Source organism: Kryptolebias marmoratus, linkage group LG11, assembly GCF_001649575.2.
Source record: "Kryptolebias marmoratus isolate JLee-2015 linkage group LG11, ASM164957v2, whole genome shotgun sequence".
Classification (NCBI taxonomy): domain Eukaryota; kingdom Metazoa; phylum Chordata; class Actinopteri; order Cyprinodontiformes; family Rivulidae; genus Kryptolebias; species Kryptolebias marmoratus.
The window spans coordinates 3224721-3244839 of NC_051440.1; the positions used below are offsets into that span (position 1 = coordinate 3224721).

Here is a 20119-nt window from a genome sequence, read left to right on the forward strand (position 1 = left end):
CCGCGCAAGTTAAACATTAGCTAAAGCTGGACTACGAGCTTCTTTTGATGCACTTCGGTGCTTTTTACAGCCCATTCCAGGTTGTTAAAACGCGACAGTGCTGTGTTCTAATGCTATATTCGGTATATCGTCACGCTTTGGTAGCTTCCTATGCGACAGTCGACGGTTCTTGTAGGTTTTTATCTTTACTTTTTTACAGTGTTGTCGTGAACTGTAACCTAGCAGCAGCCGACGCATCCTGGAAACCTGAAGATGGATGTTTACCGTTACTTAAACAAATAATGTAACCCCCCCGTGTGTCATTATTAACAGGTTCAATTAAGTTAGCTTGAATGTTGTACGTATTATAGTGACATTAGACGTAATTTCGTAAGCATGCACTTATCTTGAAGGCTGTCACAACATTGAAATCATATGAAGAAGCTCAGCGGGTTTCAGCCACAGTAAGCTGACTAACAGTGTTTCTCAGCAGTCTTTACAAACTCTAATTTGTCCGAAATGCCGCCGGCTGGGCTTTTGTGGGACAAAGTGTCGAGAATTGACCCACAGACGCTCCTGGAGGGCAAAAACGACGAAGTGGACGAGGTCTTCCGCATGTTTGTTGCGGTAATTGTCCACCTTTTCTTTACCCTTTCTTCTCATTCATATAATTAATTTCTAAATTTAAAATTACGTGGCCCAGCTAACTAGCTCAGCAGTTAGCCTCTGTTTTGGGTTTTTACTGTAACCTTTTCTTTTTCTTGCTGAACTTTAGCATCCTTTGAACCTTTTAGGACTTCAAAACCCAGCACTTGGAGTTTTAACCTTTTGCAAGTGACTGCTGCTTACTAGAGCTCTTAGAATGTCAATTAGCTAACCCATTAATTGGCTGAAATTTTCCTTTAAAAAGATTAACTTATAAGCCATGCTTGTGTATACTTAACTAAGAACTAGGACAGCAGCTGGTCCCGCCAGCCTAATGCACCACATTATTTAGTTCTGTTAAGCAAGAATAATCTTCTATATATCATGTTTACATAGTTGAATTTTAGTAAAATGTGCAAATTATTAAAAATAAAGAATTTGAAATATCACATTTTTGTAAGTATTCAGATCTTTTGCCACAACACTTGCCGTTTAGCTCAGGTTCCTCCCATTTCTCTCGATCGCTGCTGAGATGTTTCTACTTCTTGATTGGAGTTACAAAGAACAATATTTCCCTTTTAAAACTTAAACGAGTACAGCAGCTTTATAGAAGAAAACAAAGTTGGGAGTTGAGAAAACATCAAGAAAAGGACCTCTTTTTAAAAACAATAATCTTTTCTTTTTATCTTGTTTATTGCAGCTTTTTGTTGACTGGTTTTGTCAGAACTCATTAAATAGCACGGATAGCCAAAAGTATCTTATGCTACTGGAAATCTAATAATCCAACATTTATGAAAATCCTTTTTCAGCTCTAAATTTAGCGCTGTCACAGCTCTTTGATCAGTTCAAGAAGAGATCTTGTGTATTTATCAATAATCCTTTATATACATATACATTGTTTTGGTTCTGAACTTATTCTGTGTTATTGAGAGCTTAAATGACTGTAATGTTGACATTTGTTTCCCATCAAACCATGTTTTCTGTGCAGACAGAAGAATGGGAGGTGAAGAATAAAACTCCAGAGAACATTGTTCAAGTCCTTCGCGTGGGTCAGGCCCTGTTGAAGGTCTCAGGTTTTGTTATTTCTGCACTCTGAACTCTCCCGAGCACATCTGTTAACGGCCACGTAGACGTCATTTATTTTAAGATGGAAGAAACTTTCATGTGTAATCCAGAGCACTGATACTGATGTTTGTCAGGACATGTAACCGCCTCTGATGTTGCTGTGGGAATGATATATATCTGCCCTGTTCAGATTGTATGCCTTGTTTGTTGCCCTCCATTTTAGATTAAAGATCAACAAGTTACTGTTGCTGAGAACTTCGTTGAGGACATCAGTCTACAGAATGCCAGGACTGGTTAGTGAACAACTTAATTTAATAGACAAATATGTTGTGTGAATTTAAAAAAAAAAATTCTATTCACTGCTTCATAATTTCTCTGTGCTCTAGAAAAAGAACTTCTTGAAAAAGTCTCTAGGCTGGAACAAGAGCACAAGGTAAAGTTTTTGTGCAGTTGCTCCATTCATCTGCTTGCAGTCATGGTAAAAAGAAAAGTTACCATCTTTTCATTTAAGGAAATGATAAAGTTGGGTTCTTCACTAGGTCTTAATGTAAAAGCAACCTCAGATGAATGACAAAAATGACGTACAACAATTTGCCATTTCTTTTTTTTACAAGAAATCAGAAAGGCAAAATGCTGAAGCAGTGTGAATAATAAAGCATGATTCGATAGATTGTAGCACCATCTTAGCAGTATTAACCTGAAGTAATCATCTTTTCTATGACCATACCAGTTTCTTACAACAAGAGAAGGGAGTTTGGCCCACTCTTCTTTGCAGAGTTGCTTCAGTTCTTAAAAGTTACTGAGGATTCATTAAGCAACTCTCCGAAGGACCTGCCACAGCTTGAGTTTCTTCTTTTTCAGCCGTTCTGTTGTCGATTCGCTGCCGTACTTCGGATCATTGTTGTGTTGTAGCTTCCAACTTTCATCAAGTTTCAGTAGTTTGACGGGTGGCCTCACAATGACCCCAGAATACTTTGGTATCTTTGATAACAACAAAGTCCCCAGGTCTCGTGGCTGCAAAACAAACCCAAATTATCACCCCCTTCACCATATGCTTCACAGTTGGATCGAGGTGTTTGCCCTATACGCTGTTTGTTTTTTGTCAGACATATTGTTCCGCATTATGGCCAGTCATCTCCAGCTTGGTCTGGTGTTTGAAGCCATTGTTCCAGACATGCTGTGGTTTTTCCGGCTCAACTTGACAAACCCAAGCCATTCTGCAGCTGTCTCCTTTCAACCCCTTAAAAACAAGACATACTTCTTTTAATCTGTTTCTGATTGTACTGTTGTGAACTTGACGAGGCCTGTAGAATCGGAAAGAGAGCTTTTTGGTTTTTGCCGTGTTTCTCAACGTGGTGTGTCTAATTTCAAATTTCAAGGTGACACTGCCAGGCCTTTGTCTTTTTGGGAAGACCGGCTGCTGTCATCTTGTTTCTTTGTAATCTTTCTGTAGAATGATCGACCACCGATTCCCAGATTGAAAGGCAGCAACAATTGCTTCTCTACAATCAATGCTGTCTCTACTCTTTGGCATTGTGTTTAACACACACCAAAATGAGTCACATTAAATAAGCAGCACTTGGTTGCTATTTACCTTCCTAATTTCTGTAGCTGCAGTAAGGATGAGCTTAGTTTTTCCACACAGTGCTTCTGAATTTTGGCTTTTTCTTTAAAATAAACTAAGGAATGCATAACACCTGCCGCCTTGCATGTCAAAGTGTTTTAACAAAGATATCATGTAGTCTGTTAGCCCTTGGACAGCATGTTGGGGATGACCCTCAGCTACTACCCCACCAAATTATAGCTCAGTAACTGTTAAATTGATAGAGTTATAGCCATTTTTGTGTTTGGTAAACTTGATTAGCTGTGGCGGTCATCTTGAATCAGGTAGACTATTAAAATTTGTTCAGTGGTTCACAAGATATTTTGCTAACAGGCAAACAAACCCACATATATACAAGCAGTTACATGATTGCTCAGCTTTTATGGTGGCTGGCAGAAATGGTCCATCCATCCATCCATCCATTTTCTTTAACCGCTTCTCCATTCCGGGTCGCAGGTAGCTGGTGCCTATCCCCAGCAGTCACTGTGCGAGAGGCGGGGGACACCCTGGACAGGTCGCAAGTCCATCGCAGGGCCACATATAGACGAACGAGACAAACAACCATTCACACCTAGGGACAATTTTAGAGTTGGCAGAAATGGTGACAGTGTGAATTGTCATTGTGTGTGTTCATCTATGGTTGCATCTAATTAAGACCTTCTCATACAGAAAGCTTAAAAATAAAACTAGTGTGATTTTACTTTCTACAGGATTCCTATGCAGTCTTAAAAAAGTAAAAAATGCATTTTGGATTAAAGGTTTTCCGGGTTTGAAAAAATATGGGACAAAAATAAATAAACTACAGAAAAAAATACATTTTTGTTTCCAGATTCTGTTCCTTCTTACATTTTCTAAAACATAAAACTCTAAAATCATAAGAGTTGCTCTAACAAGCTGAGTACTGTCATGTGCATTGAATGCAAACAAAAAAATTGATTTAGTCATCATGTTGTCCGCATCAACCGCATCAAGCCTCGAGTTTAAGGCTTTAGCCACCAGTAGTTATCCATAGACGTTTGCATGCTCAGCTTCACAGGTTCCTTAAGCTGCTCTATCCTCTAAGAACAAACTTTGCAGCCCATAGCTCCTCTTTATGTGTTGACATGTTTTTGGACGAGACCATAAACAGGAAATTATTTCCAGTTTCCATGGTGTATGTCTGTATGTTACATAAACAGTATGTAACTTTTCAGTCAAAATGTAACCCAGGCCTTAAACTTACAGAGGGGTTTCCATTTTACTAGAATTGAGAACACCGTTTTTTACCAAATGAACAAATGTTGTCTTGTAGAAGACTTGAAGCCTGGGAATAACACAACAAAAAAAACTTAACAGTAATGCTGTGTTGTTTCCAACCATCCATCTTTATGTTTATGTTTGTTTTGAAGCATTCAGATATTAAAATCACCCCTGTATAAACATCAACAGTAACATTTCAACAGTTTCAATGTCAAATATGGCTCACTAATAGACAGAGAAATCTAAAAATGTAAGTCTGGCAAAGTATGGAATTTCAAAATGAATTAATGAATCGAATTCCTTGAAGGAATCTCCTGCTGCCTTGCATTATTACAAAGTTTTCAACAAAGATCTGGCACAATCTGTTAGCTCCCACAGCATGTTGTGGACTCTTAGTTACTACCACACCAAAGTTTAACTCAATATCTGTAAAAATGAAATAGTTGTACCTATTTTTGTGTTTTCTAAGGTTGATCCTGAATCGGATTGATGCCAAATGTTAATCAGTTGTACATGTACATTCAATGATTACTTTCTAAGAGTTTATTTAAAATTCATTCAGCAGTTTTGCTAACAGACCTTTCATGGTAGTGGGAGATAAAACTGTGAAGGAACCCTATTTTTACCATGATTGTATCTGTCTATATACTGTGTGTGGAGTTATAAAGGGTTTGTTGTGTGTTGCTTTAAGAACTAACAATGTTTTCTTTATTATAAAAGAAATATGATTTCTTAGAAATGTCAACAACTCTCATGTGTGACCTGAAGTCACTTTTCGTGCTTATTTACTTGCAGCAGCAGCACTGACCCTTTCAGCCAATCACAGAGAGTTACTCTTCCTACGACAGGGTTGGCTGTAGTGACCAATGAAAAACATTACCTAAGAAGATTACAGCTAATTCCCTGCACGCTCACTGCATTTACTTCTAGTTTAAATAGATTATTATTTCAATTTGTTTTGTTGTCGTTGTTTTTTTCAGGTTATGAGAATTTGCAGCGTCAGCATTTACTTTCGCAGAGAAATGAATCTGTGTTTGAGAACCTAATAATGACAGCCAGCACGCAGGTTGGCTCTGTAAACAGATGGAGGTGATGAGAGACTAAGAGGCTTCCTGGTGGGGGGCTGTTTTGGGATTTTTCTGTGTCTCGTTTCCGGTCCGCACGGCTCAGCAGCTCGGCACCGGGCCAGACAGTCGCTTTTTCAGGGATGAGATTCGGCAGCTCGAGGCCCAGCTGGAGCAAAGGGAGAAGGAGTTGACCGAGCTAAGAAAAGAAATGGGAAAGGAAAAGAAAACCAACGAAGAGGTATGAGTGTGCCACCCACAGTGCTCCCACTTTTTAAAGGACTTGAGAGTTCCAGATAGTCTTTGGGTGTTTTGGATGTTAACTTCCACACACTTTTTGATTCTTTTGATCTTTTTGGGTTCTTGTAAAGCACATATTTGTTCATTGGAAAACATTCCAATGGGTTATTTTTAAACAACTTATACAGTGGAGGAAATAATGATTTGAGCTGCTTCTGATTTTCACTGTTGGCTCACTTGCAAAGAAACAAACAGTCTAATTGTTATGATAGTTTCATTTAAATGAAGAGAGACAGAATCCATCCACCAATCCATTTTCTTTACCTGTTTTTTTTCTTTCTTTCTGGGTCACGGGGAGCTGGTGTCTATCTCCAGCAGTCACTGTGGGAGACGCAGGGGACACCCTGGACAGGTCTCCAGTCCATCACAGGGACACATAGAGACAAACTGCACTCTCACTCACACCTAGGGACAATTTCAAGTTACCAGTTAACCCAGTATGCATGTTCTTAGTCTGTGGGAGGAAACCAGAGCACCCAGGGGAAAAAAACATGTATGCACAGGGAGAACATTGTTTTGCATATCTAAATTCTTTCACTGAAAATCTGTATGTGTCCTAATCGTATCAGTCAGTTTGTTTGCTTTAAGCTTCCACACATTTTCCACTAGATTAAATCTCTAATTAATCCACTGGAGAACAGTTGTGGCCAAGTGCAAATTAGGCAAAAGATCAGCGTGTTTCTTTTTGCTTTCGAAATGTCTTTGTGTCCTTTGTTCTTTGTTTTGTTTTCCTAGTTGATCGGGCGGCTAGAAGAGGCCGAGGACGAGGCGAAGAAGCTGAAAAGAGAGGTACGGAACATCACATCGCATCACATCAACACGATGTCACCTCATTCTTTGCCTGTTCACTCTTATTACGATTTTTTTTAATTCTGCATCATTTCATAATCTTTTCCTTTTGTTTGCTCGTTCTCTTTTATCTGATTTTGTTCCTCTGGATAGTTGAAGACACTAAAGAAAAAAGTAAGCTGTGTAGGAAGTGTAGTAAAGTTAAATTAGATTTAATCTAGAAGTGTTTGTTATTTTTATGTCTTAAAATAGGTGTAGTTACTTCCATACACATTTTCTGCTTTGCTATAGCTGTACTGTTGTTATTTGGTTTCCCTCTTTTTTTTAAGTTCAAAAAAGAAAAAGTAGGATGGTCTCAAAAAGACTGACAAGAAGCAAAAACATCACAAGTAAAGGAGGTTTACACATTTCTGCCAACATGCATTCATTTTTTTCAGTTTTCCCTTTTAACTCTGTGACCCTTTGCTCTAAATCTGGCCTCTTGAACCACAAAGTCACACAATCCCGTAACCTAAATGTGAGGAATGCTCACATTTCCAAAGCCTCTTTAAACAAACTTTAAATATTTATGTGCAATCACAAGAATTTGCATTCGGCTCGTCTTCCTGAAATTAATTCCATCCTTCCTGTACCACATCAGAACAAGCAGCTCCATCAGGATGTCGACTTCTATCGTGGTGAGCTGGACCAGAGAGAGCCTCTCTCGGCCAGAGACGAGAACGCCGAGACTCAGAAGAAGCTCAACTTGGCCAACCGCCAGCTGTACCAGTGCTTGGATGACCTTCAGGTTTTTGAGGACTCTTATTTGTTTACTTAAACATCTGGTGACCTTCCTGTTGCGCCACTCTTTAGAATTTAATTGATATAAACAATTAAGACCCTCCTCAGAGAAACTATTGCTATGCACACTGCCAAAAACATGCAAGATCAGTGTTGTTTTCACCTAATAATTGCATGTTTTACAGCTTCTTTTATGGCTTTTGTCAGCTTTTATTACCCACTCTTTCCACCCTTGATGTGTAGCGTGTGTTCATTTTGTAGGTATGCATATAATTTACTGAATTGCTCTGTGTCCAACAGCGAGGTGAGGATGAAAACGCATACCTGAAGACACAGAATGTGCAGATGCAGAAGAGTCTGGAGGAGTCTGTGAAGGAGATGGAGAAGATGACAGACGAGTACAACAAGATGAAGATCGTTGTACATCAAACAGACTCAATTGTGGACCAGCTCAGGAAGGAGAGGGATCACGCAAAGCTTCAAGTAAAGGGTGCTCTCTCACCAAGCTGCTTTTTTTTTTTTAAGTCTATATTCTGATTAGATCCAGAATTTGTGGGTGGTTTTAGCCGACACCAGTTATCCAAAAACAATCACCATTCCTCTGTAATGCTGTAAGAGAGAGCGGTAAAAACAAAAAAACAGTGTTAAATCTGTCCAACGTTTTGTGTGTTTTACACAAATAATGTACAGTTGTGGGAGAAAAAAAAGATCTGGTTCCTACTAGGTTTTAAAATTATAACAGCCTAACCTCAAAAGAACATAAACTCATTGTTTATTAAACAAAAATGAAGCACAAATGGAAAAGCTTAAGAAAGAAAGAAAGTAGAACTAAGCTAAATCCACTGTTGCTGCTTTTGTAGGATTTCGAAGTTGAGTATCAGCCAGCTACTTCTGATCAAATGCATCGATCATCATCAGTGTGAGCAACTCTATAAAAGCAGGAGTCTGACCGGTGTATGTTAACACAATGCCAAGGAGGAACAACATCAGCAATGAACTTTAGAGAAGCAACTGTTGCCTCACATAAATTCAGTCTGTTAAATTCAGTTAAAGGTAATTTTCAAACAGTTTGGACTTCATCTTTCTAAAGTGAGAAAGGCTGAAAATATTTAAAATGTTTGTCACTCTTCCAAGGAGTGAACACTTCACCAAATTCCCGACAAGGTCAGACTGTTCAATGTTTAGAGAAATGGTAAAAACACAACTTCTTCATCTCAGACTTAAAAGGCCTCAGTTAGCAGGTTAAAGGTTAAAGTTTATTACAAAGGGAACTAAAAAATGAACAAATCTGGCTTGTTTGGAAGAATTGCCAGAAAAAAAAAACCTCTTCTCTCTAAAAAGAAAATGGTAGCACAACTTAAATTTGCAAACCACAAGAATTGTGGAACAATGTCCTATGGACAGATGAGAGGAAAGTACAGATGTTTCTCAATAATGCACAATGTCCTGTTTGGAGAAAACCAAACAGGACAAACAGCTCATACCTACTGCCAAGCACAGTGGTGGAGGACTGTTGATTTGGGCTTGTTTTGGGCTCCTTGCAGTCACTGAGTCGACCATAAACTCCTCTGTAAACCAAAGGATTCTAGAGTCAAATGTGAGGCCATCTGTCCGACAGCTGAAGTTTGGATCAAAGCTGCCAATCTACAACAGATAGGAACAAAAAGAAAAGATTCAAGGTGTTGCAACGGTCCAGTCAAAGAACTGCACTTCATCTTGATTGAAATGCTGTGGTGGGACCTTAATAGAGCTGTGCAGAAAATAATGTCTGCAAACCTCAATGATCTGAAGCAACATTGTAAAGAAGAGTGGGCCAAATAAACCTCCACAGTGATATGAAAGATTGGTAAAGTCAGACAGAAAACTCTACTGAGAGTTGCTGCTGCCATTTTGAGGTTCTACAAACTGTTGAGTTATGGGGTGGACTTAGTTTTTTTTACACACAACTTTCCTGTTTTGTTTTTGTTTAATAATAATGACCTGATGGAATCTGTTGTGTGTTTTTGTACACTTGAATTTAGGCTTGAATTGTTTTAGAACCCAGTAAAGACCAGATCATTTTTTTGATGTTCTGATATGCAAAACCCTGGAACTGAAAAAGGGTGGACAGTCTTTTATCTAATGATGTTTGTGTGGACAGTACTGAAAAAAGCTTTGTGTGTGTGTGTGTTTTGTTTCATCTATGTTCAGGTTAGAGAGCTAACAGACAAGATTCGTAGCATGACTGAAGAGAACGATCCGATCATGGCGACTGTCAACGCCAAAGTGGAGGAGTGGAAGGTGAGCTTTAAATGTAGGCAGCATTTGAAGGTTCTTTGTTTTTCCATTTGACTTTTTTCCAGATCTACTTCAAAGTTACAGCTAACAAAATAACAGGGCAATTTAAACAAGTGATCCCTACTGAGATTATTGTAGTACTTTTTGCAAAATGTTTTGACTGCTTGAAGTCATGCAAGAAACAAAATAAAGCTGTTGTTTTCTCAGAAGGCACTTTCAGAACAAACTTTTCCCTATCTTGAAGAATGCAGACTAGAAAGCTAAGAGCAACAGGTTTTGAAGTGCTTGTTTATCAATGTAAAGTAAATGGTAAATGGACTGTACTTATATAGCGCCTTTCTAGCCAATCAGGTCACTCAATATGTGCCCTCATTTCCCCATCCACACACACACATTCATACACACTCTACTACATCTCTACAAAGCTAATCTGAATCATTCTATAGAGTCTAATCAGTGCTTTAGATCACATTCATACACCGATGGGGCACACATCTGGTCTTTTTGATCTCCTGCTTCAGAATAGAAGCTTTCTTGGCTCAACAGAGACTCTCAAGTGGCATAAGGGGAAGTGTGATGTGAAAGATTTATGTTGATTGGCTGAGCAAATTGAATGCTCTTCCAACACCTGCACTATAAAATTATATTAATGTTGCTGAAGTGCAAGCTACTTGCATAACTGTCGTCTGCTGTTACAAGTTTTTTGAATGTGTGCAGCACAAAGTAGACTACTCTGTCGTGTGAGTTTTGGCTCCAATAACTCCTTAATGTTCCTAGCACTCTTCCAAACTCTGCTCTAAATTAAACTAAAAACCCAACTGGAACTCCATCATAGACTTTTGTGAATGTCACGTGCATAAGTGATGTGGTCGTGCTGACCATCAGTGTGGTGCTGAATGAAATGTGTATGTCCTTTATAGCCATTCTACCATGGGACTAACAGTATTTACAGCCTCCAGAGAGTCCTTGGAACTGTTTAGTGAAAAACCCACCGATTGGGAGTCAGCTGGAGTGTTTTAAAATTTGCAGGAAAACATTCATCTTGTATCATTCATCCATAATAACCGTTTATGGCAGCAAAACAAGAGATTACACCTGGAATCGTTCTAATTACACCACTACAAACCAGTTTTATGTTAGAACAGATGGAAATGGCATCCATGAAGTCTGATTTCTATCACTGAGCACTGTTATTTTTGTCTAAAATCAACATCTCTACATGTTGATTCCATTCCAGTGTCTCTTGAATTCCAACACTAGCACACCTCGTTCTACTTGATGACGGACTGATTAGGTGATCACCTGAACCAAATCTTATTTAATGAGAAAAAGTATAAAACCCCTGCTGTGGTCATCATTACCCTCTTGTAATAGGACCAGCTGGATGGCAAAAGCAGTGCTGGGAGTAACTTAAAAGTAATTGGAGTAGAAAATAACTATTGACCATGTGTAGAGGGTTTAAAAGAGAAGTTTTTAATAAAGAAAAGAAGGGTTCAGTCATGGCTTTACTAACAGAGAGATACAGGGACGTCTGGTTTTCAGTGGGGTTCCGGTGTGGATGAAGGACCATCAGATCCAGACCTTGTCATGGCCGACCTGATCTCCAGACCTGAACCCCCGTTGAAAACCTCTGGAATGTGATCAGGAGGAAGATGAATTGTCACAAGTCATCAATAAAGCTGAACTGATAACATTTTTTGCTCCAGGAGTGGCAAAAAGTCACCCAACAATAGGACTGGTGGAGAGCTCGCCAAGATGCATGAAAGCTGGGATTAAAAATCAGGATTACTGTGCCAAATATTGATTTCTGATTTCTTCCTGCATTCAGACTTTAGTATTGGGATGTTTAAAAATGAAACCTTCTTTTATTTGCATTATTTGAGGTTTGAAATCACTGCGTAGTTTCTGTTATTCTGACCATTTGTCACGTTCTGCAAAATATGCTCTCAATGACAAGATTTTTATTTGACAATTGGAAGAAATGTTGTCAGAAGGTTATTGAATAAAACAAAAATGTTTATGTTACTCAAACATCTGCTTTTATTTAGTAAAATCAGAGAAAATCAGAAAAATTGATCGTTTTGTAATTCTCTCTTAATATGTTCCTGAGCTGGGTTTGTCCCTGCAATAAGAGCTAAATGAATTGAAAAAAATACCTGAGTTCTATGATTACAACCATGTAAAACTTGTATGAGAACAAGGTTGTACTTGTGGTAATTTTAGTAAAGTTCAGTGTTTAGGAGCCTGAAGGATAAAAAATGTAAAACAGGTATGTGTAGAAATGGACAGACTTGTTTGATGAATTCTTTACCATTACATGTCTTACACTGAGCGGAGCTTCTCTACAGAGCAAACATCGGCTTTTCTTGCGGTGACATGATGGTTTCCTCTCACAGGCGGTGCTCTCAGCAAAGGATGATGAAATTTTGGTGTATCAGCAGATGATCCGCGACCTGAAGGAAAAGCTGCGCACAGCTCAGCTGGACTTGGACAAAAGCAACATTATTGCCTTGCAGCAGGTATGTCTGAATATAGCACAGGAATATAGCTTTCGTATTTATGTATGAATATGTCTGACTTCATAGCCCCCTCCTGCTGTGTATATTATCATTATTATACTGCTTGTGTCTATTGTGAAGCCATTATATGAGAACAAAAAAAAAAACAATTGAAGATTTACAGCAAACGTTCCTCTTGTAGCAGGTCAGCTTCATTATGACAGACTATATGCGCATTTTTAGGGGCTCATAGTCTCATTTCTCAGGTTTGCGCGCAGGACTCCGCTGATGGCGCGCAAACCCGAGTAAGCAGTGTAGGCGTTCATACTTGACACTTACATTGGTGCAGTATTCTCCAAAAAGACAGGTGGCAGTACACTACATAACCAGTGGAAATGTAGTTAAAAAAAAAAAGAGAACAAACGGTTAACATCACACAACAAAAATGGCTGCATGCAGCACCGCACATATTCAGGAGGAAGAACTGTTGTGTTTATGGTTGCTAAGCACACAACAACGCTGTAAAAGACGACAAACCGATCCTGCTTGTTCTTCTTTACAGATTGCAACAGCAGTCTTCTACCATGAATTTTGAGCCATTTGTTTATCTTTGTGATCTCTAATAGAATAGATCATATAAATGCTGGTACAGGAGAACCTGCTCTTTGGGAGCACCTTCGAAATTGTCCATTTTGAATGGATTGCTGCGTCCACACCAAGTTACAAAAATCGGGAGGTGCACGACCATGTGCTGTTTTAAATCACCTCAGTATAGTTTGGATTTCAAACCAACTGTTGCAAAGTAGAAAATGTCTTTTAAGAACTACTGTTTGCTGTAGTTAGTAATTAGTAAATGATTAAGTTTTGATTAATCACAGTAGTAGTTTCAGGGCTACTCAACTTAGTAGACTTTGTATAAAAAAAAGATGTAGTTTTTACTTTCTAAGTCAAATTGACCATTAGAAATGGGTTAGTACTGGAGATTTCAATCTGAAAAGTACTTGTGCAAAAATAGTTATTCTCAGGTATATACTTATTTAGAAAACGACCACCACAGATCAGAAGGATTTAGCTGGCAGTGTTCGAATGGAGCAGTCTTAGGGGCTCTTTGAGGGAAGCGATGACTGTGAAGATGCTTTAAAGACAAAGGACCTTTGCAAGAGAATCATCTTTGGCTGTCAGATGCTTGCCTTTATGCTAGGAAAGCTCATCCTCAAGTTAAAAGTAAAAAGCAGTTGATGTTGTTGTTGTTGTCGTTTTTTTGTTTTTTTTTTTTAATCTAAAACAAGCTGCTTCCCATTTACTGTGGACCCACAAAAAGAGCTGGAATAGCTTCCGATAATGCCAAGAACTGTGAAAATGTGTTTTCAGTCCAAAACCACCTCATAACGACCCAATGGAATAATTTGACATGCTTCCGAGCCAGCCCTCGTTATTATTGGATTTTAAGGTGTTTCTTCATGTTTTCACATCTGACTTACATTGAGCTTTTATATCCAGTCAATTCAAATTGCTACTTTTTTTAAAGATTACTTTGAAGTAGAATTCTTTAAAATTTGTAATTATAGGAATCATTACAAAAAATAGTGATTAACGATTTATGATTATACTTCTATTTCCCTCAATGTGGGATTTTCTGAATCTTATTCCATGTTTTTTTTTCTTCTTCCATCTGCCCCTTTCTTCTCTTGGCATTCCTTTTTTTTTAAATTTTCTTCACCTTTTTCCATTTGTTCTGAACCTGTCCTCCCTTTCATGTCTGTCGCTGCTTCGGGCCAGGTCATATATGAGCTCTGTGGTGTAAGTTTCATCCATCATGTTGTCTCTTACCCTTAGCCTCTCCTTGTTTTCTTCTTATAAATTTTCCTACCGTTGAAAAGTGCCGATAATTAAGTGTTTTACAGCTGTGTTTAGTGCGCCGCATAAATTCTTGATATTTGGAAATGTTGGTGAATGCCCTAAAGGCCGTCCAAGAGCGAGATAATCAGATCAAGATGCTGAGCGAGCAGGTGGAGCAGTATACAGGAGAGATGGAAAAGCACGCCCAGCTCATCGAGGAGCTAAAGACCTCCACGAACAAAGAAAAAGGTTGGTGGATTCCTGCTTACAATTACAAGCTGATATCGAAAGGACTTCCTTTTTTTAAGGTATTACACCCTTTTCTCTCTAAGTTAGACTGATAGATTTTAGGTTATTATAAAGAAACTCATTTGAGATTCATCTACCCAAAAGAGAGATTTAAAAGCCAAAGAATGAATGAATTTTATAAAACAGTCTTATTTTTTTTTCCTTTTTTGGACTGAAGGAAAATGGTTGAAGTCTATATATATATATATATATATATATATATATATAAACAAATATTTGATGGGAAGTAATTACTGGTTGCATCCCTGAACTTGGAAAAGGTACCAACATTTTAAGGATAATAACATAGATGTTTCCAGAAGAGTAAACAAGTGAAACTAAATTTCTTAGAATGATTAAATCTATTCATGAAACCTTTTTATTTTAATAAATCAACAGTGGTGAATGAGATAAGTGTCAAGCCACTGTTTTCGTTTCATGGACCGTGACTTTAGTTTATAGTTGCGCTGCTCTGATTGGTGTTATCATGCACAGGGGCAGCTGCTTTTAGCTGTAAGGCTTTTAAATGGTAAAAAGCCAGATGTTTCCTGAGAAAGTGGCGTGGACCCGAACACAATTGACAAGACAGAATATAGGAGCTGAAATGCTTGTAGGAGGGGGAAAAAGCTAATGCTAATGCCCCCATACGTACAGGACTAATGTGTTAACAACCTTTGACGATTATGGTAACTTCAAACGGTGAGAACGTGACCTAATAATTTAATAATAGAAATTGCATTTGACACTTGGTAGAAATGCAACTACAGCCCGAAATTCCACTGAATTTCTGCTCTAATGCCCATTAATAATTTGGGCCTTAATGTTGTAATCTCATCCGACATTTTGAATGTGTAAACTGTAGAAGAAGAGTAAAGAGAACCAAGATCAAACGAAATGTTAAAACTGCTATAAGTGGGTCACCATAGTAACCACATGCCTGTGTTTCTCACTCCCTGACAACACTCTTAATAGGACAGGCAGATAGAAACACAGACTAACAGCTTAGCTTAAAAAAAACAAGCGCTGTGCAAAATTTCTAAAAAGACAAATTACTGAAAAGACAAATGTCAATTTTTATGAGTCTACAGGGTTTATATAGGAGGTGTGACAAGTTTAACAAACCCTTCACTTCCACCTTTGACGAGAAAATTCTGAGCTCAGATACAATGGTAGTCAATGAGTGTACTGTGAACTCTGGACTCTGGGCTCTGTGGGGGGGTGGGAACCATAAATCATACAGCAGAGAGACTCAGTGGGTAAAGGAAGACAAAAGTTGCCCACATTTTGATGTTTAAACTCTATGTCGTGTAAACACTGTGGAAATGAGAAACATCTTTGCAAACATTTGGAAAGTTAGACGGCTCAAAAGTAGTGACATTGTTACAGTCTAAGTTGAACATTTAATCTTTAAAAATGGTAAAACTTTCACTGCAGTTGTGTAAAGTCCAACCTTCTGTGACCTGGTTAAACTGAATGTTGTTTGTGAGGTCTACCTGAGCTATAGAGGGCTGGGTTTATCTCACTTGTTTAACTAAAATCCCCATCGTTGTGAGAAAGTTTTTTTTTGTTTTGTTTTTTTTAGTTTTGTTTAGACTGTTACCAAAGGTCATAGCCCACGACTTCCAATTGAGCTGCATGTGGTGCAGCTCCTGTGATGTGGTGGAACAGTTCCAGTATTTTGGTCTTGTCTTTGATTCAAATTTTACATTTAGGCAACAAATTAAAGAGACTACAATGCTAATTCAAGCTGGCAAATGTACATCATATCAGACCTTTTCTCACTTTACAGATGGCAACAACGTATATGCATGCAACCATCTCCTCTCATATTGTCTCAGAACCTGGTCACGTATGTCAAATGTGCTATAACCTATCAAGTCTCTTTTGAAAAAGACAATTTAAAATCTTGGACAGACAGGCTTTTCACGCTTATCATTGTTATGTAATATTGTAGACTTTGAAAAGTACCAAATGTTCAGTGAGATACAGCATGTATTGCTCCCCCTCCCACCATTAGGTTATTTTATCCAGAAGTAAAATGCCAGAGTAAACACCAGAGCTCAGGCTAGAGGGGACTATGTTATAGCAAGACAGAAAACGAAGTTTGGTCGAAAGGTGGTGTTGATTGAAGGAATGTGTTCATGGAATAAATTACCAGGACTTGCAGAGACTGTGACAATTATTCAGTTTTTAAAAAGAAACCTAAACTTTGGCTTAAAACAAAACCTGTCACATACTCACTCATAAAATATGCCCAGATTGTGCAGCTTACAGCGTGTGACATTTATTTTGTCAAGTTTTCTGGACTGTTTTGTCATCTGTTGGATCTGCTATATCTGTACACTTGTCTAATGAATTGCGTGTTTCTTTCCTCATTTACATGCCTTGAAACTATGGATGAAGTTTAGCTATTGAGCTAATTCCGGTGCATTTACATTCATATGTATTTTTTAAATTCAATAAACAAATGTTCTGATGGAGTTTTTTCTGTCCAAGATGGCAGGAGGACAAACAAATAAAAAACAAAAATTGTGATGAAAATAAAGGATTAATGACCTCATAGTAATTGGGATGCATTGATGCTTAAGCACTGACATCCTTAAAATGGACTGTCAAATGGACTGTGTTTTCTAGGTTCTTTGGCTGGGGAACATGGATGCAAAGTAGCAATAAATCCTTATATTCTGAGCTTTTAATGGTTTCTTTTATCAGTTAAAATATTTAATTGCTCTTCTTGTCCGAAGGTCTACCCTCAACCCCGCAGCAGAAGAAGAAGATGGAGGAGCTGAGGTCCAAATGGAAAGCGGCGGACACCAGAGCCATGGAAGCAGAACAGGCGCTAAGACGAGCAGAAGCTCATGCCGAAGAAAAAGACAAAGCCCTTGTTGAAGCTTCAAACCGCTTGAGACAGTACGAGTCTGTGAGTCTACAAACACTCTCTCTTTCTCCTTTGTTTTTAACTTTGGCATCCAAGACTTATTTTTATCCAAATCGATTTAAATGACCCTTCATTTCCCAGAAGTGAAGCTTGTGATTTTTTAAATTTATTTTTATTTTTTTCCATCGTCTGTCCTTGTTTATAATAAGGATGTTTCGATGCCTATAAAAATGTGGTGTGATCAGCGTGGTTTTTGGATCTGCAAGTGTACTGTTTGTTTTTATCACCGCAGCGAATCACATCCTGACTTACCCCCCCCCCCAAAGTGTACGAGACAAAATAACAAGGAAATAAAGAAAGACATGCTTTTTGATGGTGGCCCTGTTTTTGTATGGCAGGGCACTTATGGCTTGGAATCCGCCGTTGCGGAGATCAAAGAGTGTAACAATCAAATTAGAATGAGAGATCGGGAGGCAGAGGCCATGACCAAAGAGATCAACCAGCTTGAGCTGAGAATCAATGAACTCATGGACGAAAACGAGGAGCTCCGGGAAAAACTGGGTCAGAAAAGCTTCAAAAACATTATTGTTCTTGGTTCTCAGTTCGCTGAGACAGACACCGACTCCTTCTAAGCCGTGAAACTTAAACATGTAATTTTGGATTTCTTTGGTCTTTGAACAGGTCTGCAGCCAAAGCAGGAAGTGGATCTGACAGAATTCAGGCGTGCCAAAGACCTCAGACAACGACAGTACAAAGCAGAAAACCAAGTTCTTGCAAAAGAGGTAAAACGGGATCAAACAGGTTCAAGCTGTTGTTTTTTTGTCGGAAGTGACCTCCTTTTATTTCTTTTGCTGGGTTTCCGACTAGATTGAAAGACTAGAAGAGGAACGACTGGAGCTAAAGAAACAAATCAGGCGTATGGTGAAAGAAAGAGGTGAAATAATATATTTCAACAATACCAAACATTCTCTTAGTTTCTAATTACCATGAGTGAGATATACAAGTCAAATTAAAATTTTAAAATTGTTCTTTCTGTGCATTTTAACACTTTATATAGACCCTCTTCTACTGTTTGCTGGAGGTAGTGCTCAAACTCTACATGTATCCATGCCTAAGTTGTTCTAGAAACAAGGATTTTAAGGATGAGCTTTCTTCTCTATGACAAAAAGAGAGTAAAGCTGCTTTCTGGAGCTGCAGCAGAGCGTTCCTGTGAGACACCACGGTAAACCAATTAGGCAACAGAGGACAGAATTCAGCTGCGTTTAAACTGTTCTCACGCAAATTCTAGCCTTAGTTTGGCTTAGAATGCAACAGATGTGGAACAGTCAAAAAAAATGATTACTGATTTCTTCAGTTCAGTGCTGCGGTGTGACGGGAAGGTTACGGTGTTCAATTTTGTAAGACTGTACTTGTACATTAAAGTGAGCGAATTACCCTTTAGGTCATGAAACTTGCACGTTCAAATATCATCATATTAATAGAAACTGTTGAATGTCTGATAAAACAAAACAGAACCTTAAGCACTCTTTGCTTATAACGTTGCACTAGTTAAAGGTCTGAAAAATTGTGACTTAAAAAGTTGTTTTTTCTCATTCTGTGCAGTTCTGTTGAAACAGCTCCTAAATTGTAACACATATGAGTGACATTGTTATCGTCAGCCTGTTTTTTTTTTGTCCCGAAGTTTCAAACGTGGTAGGATGGGACACAGATTTATGTTGTTAATCAGCTGTGTCTGCAGGGATCCCACAGTCGAGCCTGCAGCTGGAGGAAGATGTCAGGCTGAGCAGAAAAACAGAAGATGAAGAGATCAGACGCAAGGTAAACTTCACTTCTCACAACTCGCCAGCAGAACAAAAAAAAAACAGTGTTTAAGGCATATATTAGACTTTTAGAGTGGGTTCTGTGGAAATTAAAGAGAGTAGATTGCCTGTCAAGTCATGAGACTTATACCGCTTTTACACAGGCTCTAAAGGTCCCGGCTCCACTCTACTCGGCTTGCTTTGCGCGCGTTTACATCTGCATTTTTTCGAGGTTGGCCCTGCTTCTTTGGTCCCTGCTTCGGAGTAGGGCCAGCTGGGTCGGCCCTGCTTTGGTGGGTGGCGCAAGCTTAGCTCCTGTTCACTCATTGGTCGTAGGTGTGACCAGATGCAAGCATAAAGAGCGAACGGTAGGAATATAAACAACAGCGTTAGCTTACCCTGGAACGTTTATGCCATCTGTCCCCCAGCTGAAGGAGCTGTAAAGCCTGAAATCTCTGGCGGATAACAGCTGTCCTACTCCGCGCAACAATCGCGGCATCCAGAGCATTTCTTCCACTGTGCCTCTCTTCCGGAAGTCTCAGGAGAATCCCCATAAGTTTAAAAAACAGCAACAACACAGGGCCAACGTTTTCTGTAGCGCTTTTGTTGTTTACACAACTTGCGCCAAGTTTCGGTAGCGCGCCCCCCCGCGCCGCGGCCCCGCCTCCCGCAACACGAGGAGGCGTTCCTCTGCTACCAACCAAACTGGCCGCTGTGAACGCAATGCATTCTTTATCAAGCCGAGCCAAGTAGAGCGGAGTAGAGCCGGACTTCTGAATTAGGGCCCGTGTAAAAGGGGCATTACAGAGAGGTAATGCCCCTTTACATCACAAAAATTTACACCACCATCTAGATATCTAGATGGTGGTGTAAATTTTTGTGATGAAAAAATTTACACCACCATCTAGATATCTAGATGGTGGTGTAAATTTTTGTGATGTTGTGTTTTTATGAGGTTGTTCAAAGCACTTTCTCCAACAGGTAAAATATTAATAAGGGCTGGCTGGATTTGCTTATTACACCACGTTTATATTACAGTAGTTCAACAGTATTGCTCTAAAGCTTGAGAGCTTTAG

General features: G+C 38.9%; 1 protein-coding gene across 10 annotated transcripts in view; it reads left to right on the forward strand.

Moving 5' to 3' along the window:
• The first annotated feature begins 26 nt into the window (after positions 1–26).
• The window catches only part of cep290 (centrosomal protein 290), an 82447-nt gene continuing 62354 nt past the window's right edge, over positions 27–20119 (forward strand). For 4 of the 10 annotated variants that reach the window (XM_017438437.3, XM_017438442.3, XM_037978349.1 and 1 more), the window contains exons 1-18: positions 27–606; positions 1613–1690; positions 1913–1982; positions 2076–2122; positions 5702–5836; positions 6631–6684; positions 6838–6858; positions 7325–7471; positions 7765–7947; positions 9655–9744; positions 12138–12260; positions 14019–14039; positions 14204–14327; positions 17111–17286; positions 17643–17805; positions 17926–18026; positions 18112–18178; positions 18971–19062. In XM_017438437.3, coding sequence (XP_017293926.1) covers positions 499–606; positions 1613–1690; positions 1913–1982; positions 2076–2122; positions 5702–5836; positions 6631–6684; positions 6838–6858; positions 7325–7471; positions 7765–7947; positions 9655–9744; positions 12138–12260; positions 14019–14039; positions 14204–14327; positions 17111–17286; positions 17643–17805; positions 17926–18026; positions 18112–18178; positions 18971–19062 — 1800 coding nt within the window. In that variant the 5' untranslated portion in view covers positions 27–498. The remainder of the gene's footprint in view (positions 607–1612; positions 1691–1912; positions 1983–2075; positions 2123–5701; positions 5837–6630; positions 6685–6837; positions 6859–7324; positions 7472–7764; positions 7948–9654; positions 9745–12137; positions 12261–14018; positions 14040–14203; positions 14328–17110; positions 17287–17642; positions 17806–17925; positions 18027–18111; positions 18179–18970; positions 19063–20119) is intronic. The other 6 variants (XM_017438440.3, XM_017438444.3, XM_017438439.3 and 3 more) reach the window with 5 other exon arrangements.